The 9,308-nt window shown below is 46.5% G+C and overlaps 1 protein-coding gene across 1 annotated transcript; it reads left to right on the forward strand.

The window, feature by feature from the left end:
- The first annotated feature begins 3,969 nt into the window (after nucleotides 1-3,969).
- On the forward strand, nucleotides 3,970-4,341 carry LOC124795974. Its single transcript, XM_047260055.1, has one exon. The coding sequence runs from the start codon at nucleotides 3,970-3,972 to the stop codon at nucleotides 4,339-4,341; it is 372 nt and encodes a 123-aa protein (XP_047116011.1).
- Nucleotides 4,342-9,308: the final 4,967 nt, after the last annotated feature.

The following is a 9,308-nucleotide window of genomic DNA, read 5'->3' on the forward strand; positions in this document are numbered from 1 at the left end:
TAATTCTCCAGTGGAATTGCAGCGGATTTTCCCACCACCTGGATGAGCTACAGCAACTGTCACACTTCACACCTGCTTTCTGCATTGCCCTCCAGAGAATCTGGTTCCTCACAATGCGGACCTCTACCCTCTGTGGCTGTAAGGGATATTACTGGAACTGTAGCCAATATAATAGTGCCAGGTGGAGTTTACATGTCCTGAACTCAGTATATGGCCCTCCAAACCCCTCTTGAAGCTGTGGCTGCCAGGATAAAAACGACACAGGAAATGTCTGCAATGTATATCTTCCTCCAGATAGTGCAGTACCCCTGAACGTGTTGGCTGCACTGATCGATCAAGTCCCTAAGCGCTTCCTACATTTGGGAGATTTTAACGCTCATAACCACCTGTAGGGTGACGCCATGCTTACTAGCCGAGGTAGGGAGGTCGAAAGTTTACTAACTCGATCTCTACTTCTTAAATACAAGTACCGCACGCATTTCAGTGTTTGACAGGGCACATATTCGGTCATTGATCCCTCAGATTGCAGTCCTGGCCTTCTACCATCTATCCACTGGAGAGCACATGACGACCTGTGGGGTAGTGACCACTTCCCCATCTTCCTGTCACTACCCCGGCATTACGCCCACGAACACTTACCCAGATGTGCCTTAAACAAGGCAGACTGGGAAGCCTTCACCTGTCACCGCTGAATCTCCTTCACATTGCGTCATCGATGTTGTCGTTGAGCAGGTCACTAAAACGATCGTTCCTGCAGCGGAAAATGCGAACGCTCGTCCTTCAGGGTGGCCCCAGCGAAAGACAGTCCCTTGGTGGGTGCCAGAAGTCGCTGAGGCAAGTAAAGGGCGTTGGCGAGTTCTACAGTGGCATAAGCGGAAACCTTCCCTAGAGCACCTAATAGTCTTCAAGCAGCTCCGTGCCCGCGTTTGCCAGCTTCTAAAACGACGGAAACAGTGTTTGGAGAGAAGTCTTGACCATTGGGTTCCATACGTCACCTTCCAAGTCTGATGAAGATCAGACGTCTTTTTGGGTACCAGACCCCAACAGGTGTCCCTGGCATTGACATCAATGGCGTGTTATCTATCGACGCAAACGTGACTGCCGAGCACTTCGCTGAGCACTATGCTCGAGCATCTGCGTTGGAGAACTACCCTCTCCCCGGCCTTTCACACCCTCAGACGGTGAAGTCCTCTCGTTCACTACACGCCACAGTGAATCCTATAACGCCCCATTTACATAGCGGAAGCTCCTTAGCGCCCATGCACTTTGACCCGACACAGCGCCTGGGCCAGTTTGGACCAGATGGTCAAACATATTTCGTCTGATTACAAGCGATATCTCCTCGTCATCTTCAAACAGTTCTGATGTGATGGTGTCTTTCCATTACAATGGTGGGAGAATACCATCATTCCGGATCTCAAACCCGGTAAAAACCCGGCTGATGTGGATAGCTATCGGCCCATGAGCCTCACCATCTTCCTTTGTGAGCTGCTGGAACGTATGGTGTGTCGGCGGTTCGGATGGGTCCTGGAGTCACGTAGCCCACTGGCTCCATGTCAGGGCGGCTTCCGCCAGGGCCGCTCTACTACTGATAATCTAGTTTTCCTCCAGTCTGCCATCCGAACAGCCTTTTCCAGACGCCAACACTTGGTTGCTATCTTTTTGACTTCTGTAAAGCATACGACACGATGTGGTGACATTGTATCCTTGCCACATTGTATGAGTGGGGTCTCGGGACCCGTTCCGATTTTTATCCACAACTTTGTAACTCTGTACTTTCCGTGTCAGTCATTGCCTGCCGTAGTTCCCCCTGTATTTAGAAAACGGCATATTTTGTGTCTGTTTTTAGTCGCTATTGCCGGTCTAGCAGCAGCTGTAGGGCCGTCGGTCTGACCTTCTCTGTATGTGGATGACACGTGCATTTCGTACTGCTCCTCCAGTTCTGGAGTTGCTGAGAGGCGCCTACAAGGAGCCATTCACAAGGCGCAGTCATCGGCTCTAGCCCACAGCTTAAAGTTCTCAGTCGCGAAGAGGTGTCGTGCATTTCAGTCGGCGTCGCTCCGTCCATCCTGAACTTTACCTTAATAATCTACTCACTGTAGTGGAGACATAGATTCTTGGGACAGATTTTAGGCACCCGATTCACTTCGCTACCTCACCTTCATCAGCTTAAGTGGAAGTGCTGGCAGCACCTGCATGCCCTCCACTGCATGAGCAACACCAACTATAGTGCAGATAGCTCTACGCTGCTGCAGCTCTACAGAGCCCTAGTTCAATGCCGCCTTGACTTCGGGAGACTTGTTTCCGTTTAGGTGGCTCCCTCAGCGTTGTTCACTCGACCCAGTGCACCACTGTGGCGTTCGCCTAGCAACGGGAGCTTTCAGAACGAGTCTGGTGACAGTGTCCTGGTGGAGGCCGGAGTCTCTCCATTGCAGGTGTGCGTGCACAACTGCTCACCAGTTACGTTGTTCTCCTGTGCATCCGAACTACCGTCTCCTTTCTCCAACTACGGCTGTTCAGCACCCGCATCGGCGGCCCAGGTCAAGGCTTACGCTTAAGATTGCGGTTAGCGTCTGGTCTCTTCTGTCTGGAGTCCTTCCTGTTACCTCTCCTCGAAGTTCATTCACGTACACCTCGATGGCTGCATATTTTTCTGGACCTTCGCATGGCCCTATGGACTCAGTTAACCCTGCGGCTCTCCATTCTCGATATGTACTGGACTGGGACCATGAAGTGGTTTACAGCCTCTCGATGGCTAATGGTCACGTTGGATTTGCATATATTCATGGAGGACATACTGAACAGCATTCCTTGCCAGATGGCTGCAGTGTTTTCATTGCAGAGCTGGCGGCCATATATCGTGCTTTTGAACACATCCGTTCATGCCCTGGGAGTCGTTTCTTGTGTGTGCTGACTCCTTGATCAGCCTACAAGCTATCGACCAGGGCTCCCCTTCGTCTTCCCTTGGTGCCGTCCATCCAAGAGTCCATCTATGCCCTGGAACGGTCCCGTCGTTCAGTGGTGTTTTTCTGCACCCCAGGTCATGTCTGAATCCCAGGCAACGTACTTGATGACAGGCTGGCCAAACAGGCTACTCGGAAACCGCTTCTGGAGTTGGGCATCTCCGAAACTGACCTGTGTTCTGTCTTACGCTCCAGGGATTTTAGACTTTGGGAGATGGAATGGCATAACAGTGCGCACAACAAACTGTGATCAAGAAGACTACGGATGTGAGGAAGTCTTCCATGTCGTCCTCTCGCAGGGAATCGGTTGTACTCTGCCAGCTCTGCGTTGGCCCTCCGTGGCTAATACATGGTTATCTCCTCCAGTCAGAGGACCCACCTCAGTTTCGATGTGGCTCACCAATGATGGTCGTCCACCTCTTGCTGGACTGACCACTTTCAGCCACTCCGAGGCAGACTATCAACTTTCCCAGCACCCTACCTTCGACGATGGGCGACAATGCCTCAAGAACACCTTTAGTTTTGCCTTTCATTCGTGAGGTTGGGTTTTATCGTTTGATCTTTATCACACTTCCTTTGTTCCTCCGTGTCCTCCACCCTAGCGCTTTAAGGTGGAGGATTAATGTGTTGCAGAGTGGCTGTCTTATTTTTATCCTTTTTATTCTTATTGTCAGTCAGCCATGGTAATCTGCCCCCTTGTTTTGATCTCTTCTACATGTTTCTCACGTGTCTGTGTGGTTTTCTTGTTAGATTTGGTCTATTTTAGTGGTTTTCTCCTTTCTTCCAGATTTTTGTATGTCTCGATTATTCTACTCCACCCTTGTGGAGTTTTTTAATCGGAACGAGAGACCGATGACCTAGCAGTTTGGTCCCTCGCCCCTCTTTTAAAACAACCAAACGTAATGTCTCAACCCACAGGATTAATCATTAATATAGGTTCTAGAGCATAAGATATATAAATGAAATGTTCGAATTATTGCCATAAATGATATGTTTTCAGGTAGTCATGGAAGGTCTCCAGCATCAGCAGTCCAGCATTCTGGAGAGGCAGCTAGTTCAGACGCTGCTGGATGAGGTGTGGCCGCGTCTGAGCTGGTCCGCGCAGTCCAGGAACGTGCTGGTTATTGGTTGTGCCACTGGAGAGACTATGTGTCTCGACCTGTTGCCGCGACTGCCGCAAGATGTTTTCATCGTCGCAGGCGACGGGCGACCCGAGATGGTTGCTGAGTGCGTAGCAAGATTTCCTTTCCATAACGTGGGCTACATTACCGTGGACTTCGGTGCTCCTGACATCCAAGCGACTCAGGCATGGAACCTGGTACCGTACACGAAGATCTTCAGCTTCTTCTACTTGCAGTCGGTACGGGATCAGAAGTAAGCACCCCTCAGAGCAATCGCTTCCAAGCACTGAGATCGTAGTTGCACCTACACTGAGACAGTGTCTAAGTGTAGGCCTACCCTGCTCTGCAGCGGGAAAAAAGGGTTACCTGCGTGGTGTCTGCACTAGCTTGTAAGCATAAGGAAATAGTGTTACTGAAGTGCCCAAATCCAGGACACACACAGAGTGAAATTTACGGAGGCAGATTGATGATGCATATCTGTTCTACTGGAATTCGAAAACCTCCGAATAATTCGACGCAAACTGCGATAAATTTATGTACGCAGCTGCTGAAATTCTACTATACGGTAACCCGACAAAGCGTGGGAGGCGGTGTTTCGTGGACTGATACTTAACCCCCACTTTCTTATTCTCGTGATAGTGAAAAATCCTCTCTGCCTGTGAAATACGTTTACATGAGTACAGAACTTTGTGGGACATGTACCTGCATACAAGTTGATACACCATTTTAACAATCTTAAATCTGGCACCTCGAGCAAGATGTGGAACTGAACAAATTTGAGAAAAGGCGGTTTGGCTTTCATTACAGATACCAGACGAACGCAAAATTTGATAATTATCGCTTGTATTTTTGAGAATGACCATTTCCAGACCCAAGGGTTCCCTACCTCCAATTTCAGATGAATCCTTCATCCCGGAATGTTCGTTTGTAATCACCACGGGCACACTGTCCAGCGGTTTACAGTAGCCATATGCTGCTAGTTCCGTGGAATGAATTTCATGTAAAGTGGATGGTCCTATTACGCTGCCAATGTATTCCACTAAACTCCTGTTGTAGCCTGTTCACTCAAGAGTTCAGTATCTTTCTTAGGTCTTGTTCCATCTGGATACGCTTCTTCCAATAGACAGATGGACAGAAGCCAAACGGATCGATGCCGAGCTAGTGTTCACTGTGTTAGTGACTCACCGTAACGGACTGTGAAACCTTATCGTTAGGTTTCGAATAACCTTTCTCGCTATGAGTGAGAATGACGCTGGTTATCTCCTCCCAGTGAACTGTACTAATTCAACTGTGCGCAGCGGAGTTAATGAACGCTAATTTTCGACCCAGCAGTTGGCAGGGGTAATCACTGTTTCCTTCGTTCTTGTACACGGATATGACTGGCTATGAAAGGGATTTCGAAGGTACGATAAATTCCTGAGTTTATTAGCGCAAGTGGATTCCGTTCACAAGTTGCCAAGTAATTTAGTAAAAGTTATTCCATATACAACAAAAACATCAGGCAAGAAAAAACTGAAGTGACTTACGGCTGACAAAAGTTCAGGAACGGGAAGCAGGTGATGTAAGTAGAGCTCTATGTGGTTGTGGTCTTCAGTCCTGAGACTGGTTTGATGCAGCTCTCCATGCTACTCTATCCTGTGCAAGCTTCATCTCCCAGTACCTACTGCAACCTACATCCTTCTGAATCTGCTTAGTGTATTAATCTCTTGGTCTCCCTTTACGATTTTTACCCTCCACGCTGCCCTCCAATGCTAAATTTGTGATCCCTTGATGCCTCAAAACATGTCCTACCAACCGATCCCTTCTTCTAGTCAAGTTGTGCCACAAACTTCTCTTCTCCCCAATCCTATTCAATACCTCCTCATTAGTTACGTGATCCACCCACCTTATCTTCAGCATTCTTCTGTAGCACTACATTTCGAAAGCTTCTATTCTCTTCTTGTCCAAACTGGTTATCGTCCATGTTTCACTTCCATACATGGCTACACTCCATACAAATACTTTCAGAAACGACTTCCCGACACTTAAATCTATACTCGATGTTAACAAATTTCTCTTCTTCAGGAACGATTTCCTTGCCATTGCCAGTCTACATTTTGTATCCTCTCTACTTCGACCATCATCAGTTATTTTGCTCCCCAAATAGCAAAACTCCTTTACTAGTTTAAGTGTCTCATTCCCTAATCTAATCCCCTCAGCATCACCCGATTTAGTTTGACTACATTCCATTATCCTCGTTTTGCTTTTGTTGATGCTCATCTTATATCCTCCTTTCATGACACTGTCCATTCTGTTCAACTGCTCTTCCAAGTCCTTTGCTGTCTGACAGAATTACAATGTCATCGGCGAACCTCAAAGTTTTTATTTCTTCTCCATGGATTTTAATACCTACTCCGAATTTTTCTTTTGTTTCCTTTACTGCTTGCTCAATATACAGATTGAATAACATCGTGGAGAGGCTACAACCCTGTCTCACTCCTTTCCCAACCACTGCTTCCCTTTCATGCCCCTCGACTCTTATCACTGCCATCTGGTTTCTGTACAAATTGTAAATAGCCTTTCGCTGCCTGTATTTTACCCCTGCCACCTTCAGAATTTGAAAGAGAGTATTCCAGTTAACATTGTCGAAATCTTTCTCTAAGTCTACAAATGCTAGAAACGTAGGTTTGCCTTTTCTTAATCTTCATCCTAAGACAAGTCGTAAGGTTAGTATTGCCTCACGTGTTCCAACATTTCTACGGAATCCAAACTGATCTTCCCCGAGGTCCGCTTCTACCAGTTTCTCCATTCGTCTGTAAAGAATTCGCGTTAGTATTTTGCAGCTGTGACTTATTAAACTGATAGTTCGGTAATTTTCACATCTGTCAACACCTGCTTTCTTTGGGATTGGAATTATATTCTTCTTGAAGTCTGTGCGTATTTCGCCTGTCTCGTACATCTTGCTCACCAGATGGTAGAGTTTTGTCATGACTGGCTCTCCCAAGGCCATCTGTAGTTCTAATGGAATGTTGTCTACTCCCGGGGCCTTGTTTCGACTCAGGTCTTTCAGTGCTCTGTCAAACTCTTCACGCAGTATCTTATCTCCCATTTCATCTTCATCTACATCCTCTTCCATTTCCATAATATTGTCCTCAAGTACATCGCCCTTGTATAAACCCTCTATATACTGCTTCCATCTTTCTGCCTTCCCTTCTTTGCTTAGAACTGGGTTTCCATCTGAGCTCTTAATGTTCATAAAAGTGGTTCTCTTATCTCCAAAGGTCTCTTTAATTTTCCTGTAGGCAGTGTCTATCTTACCCCTAGTCAGAAAAGCCTCTACATCCTTACATTTGTCCTCTAGCCATCCCTGCTTAGCCATTTTGCACTTCCTGTCGATCTCATTTTTGAGATGTTTGTATTCCGTTTTGCCTGCTTCATTTACTGCATTTTTATATTTTCTCCTTTCATCAATTAAATTCAATATTTCTTCTGTTACCCAAGGATTTCTATTAGCCCTCGTCTTTTTACCTACTTGATCCTCTGCTGCCTTCACTACTTCATCCCTCAGAGCTACCCATTCTTCTTATACTGTATTTCTTTCCCCCGTTTCTGTCAATTGTTCCCTTATGCTCTCCCTGAAACTCTATACAACCTCTGGTTCTTTCAGTTTATCCAGGTCCCATCTCCTTAAATTCCCGCCTTTTTACAGTTTCTTCAGTTTCAATCTGCAGTTCATAACCAACAGATTGTGATCAGAATCCACATCTGCCCCTGGAAATGTCTTACAATTTAAAACCTGGTTCCTAAATCTCTTACCATTATATAATCTATCTGATACCTTTTAGTATCTCCAGGATTCTTCCAGGTATACAACCTTGTTTCATGATTCTTGAACCAAGTGTTAGCTATGATTAAGTTATGCTCTGTGCAAAATTCTACCAGGCGGCTTTCATTTCTTACCCCCAATCCATATTCACCTGCTATGTTTCCTTCTCTCCCTTTTCCTACTGACGAATTCCAGTCACCCATGACTATTAAATTTTCGTCTCCCTTCACTACCTGAATAATTTCTTTTATCTCGTCATACATTTCATCTATTTCATCATCTGCAGAGCTAGTTGGCATATAAACTTGTATTACTGTAGTAGGCATGGGCTTTATGTCTATCTTGGCCACAACAGTGCGTTCACTATGCTGTTTGTAGTAGCTAACCCGCACTCCTATTTTTTTTATTCATTATTAAACCTACTCCTGCATTACCCCTATTTGATTTTGTATTTATAACCCTGTAATCACCTGACTTCCTCCTGCCACCGAACGTCACTAATTCCCACTATATCTAACTTTAACCTATCGATTTCCCTTTTTAAATTTTCTAACCTACCTGCCCGATTAAGGGATCTGACATTCCACTCTCCGATCCGTAGAATGCCAGTTTTCTTTCTCCTGATAACGACGTCCTCTTGAGTAGTCCCCGTCCGGAGATCCGAATGGGGGACTATTTTACTTCCGGAATATTTCACCCAAGAGGACACCATCATCATTTAACGATACAGTAAAGCGGCATCCCCTCAGGAAAAATTACGGCTGCAGTTTCTCCTTGCTTTCAACCGTTCGCAGTACCAGCACAGCAAGGCCGTTTTGGTTAATGTTACAAGGCCAGATCAGTCAATCATCCAGACTGTTGCCCCTGCAACTACTGAAAAGGCTGCTGCCCCTCTTCAGGAACCACATGTTTGTCTGGCCTCTCAACAGATACCCCTCCGTTGTGGTTGCACCTACGGGTACGGCCATCTGTATCGCTGAGGCACGCAAGCCTCCCCACCAACGGAAAGGTCCATGGTTCATGAGGGAGGTAGAGCTCTATAAGCCTTAGTCTTAGAGCTCTATAAGCCTTCAAATTTTAACTGACTCAAAACCGCAACTCGATAAGTGATTGCGTTCATACCTCGAATGTAATTCAACTGTGGCGTTCGTAGTGGCCAGGCAGACTCGAAATGATGGTGAAAATATTGACGGTTATTAAATTCATTGCGGAGTGTACCTCAGTTTGAGTGTGAATGCGCTGGCTGCGGGTGGCTCACGAAGTTCGGCTGTGTGGGCCCGCCGCCCTCGGACAAGGTCTTACCCAGAAGTCTGATGGAGTCTCCCCCTGCAGCGCCATCACCGTAAACTGTCAAAGCTGCGTGCGGAACACGAAGTATGCGCAGTGTGTAAGGCGCGAAGTGGCTGCTGCAGAGGGTGA

Source organism: Schistocerca piceifrons, chromosome 4, assembly GCF_021461385.2.
Source record: "Schistocerca piceifrons isolate TAMUIC-IGC-003096 chromosome 4, iqSchPice1.1, whole genome shotgun sequence".
NCBI lineage: Eukaryota > Metazoa > Arthropoda > Insecta > Orthoptera > Acrididae > Schistocerca > Schistocerca piceifrons.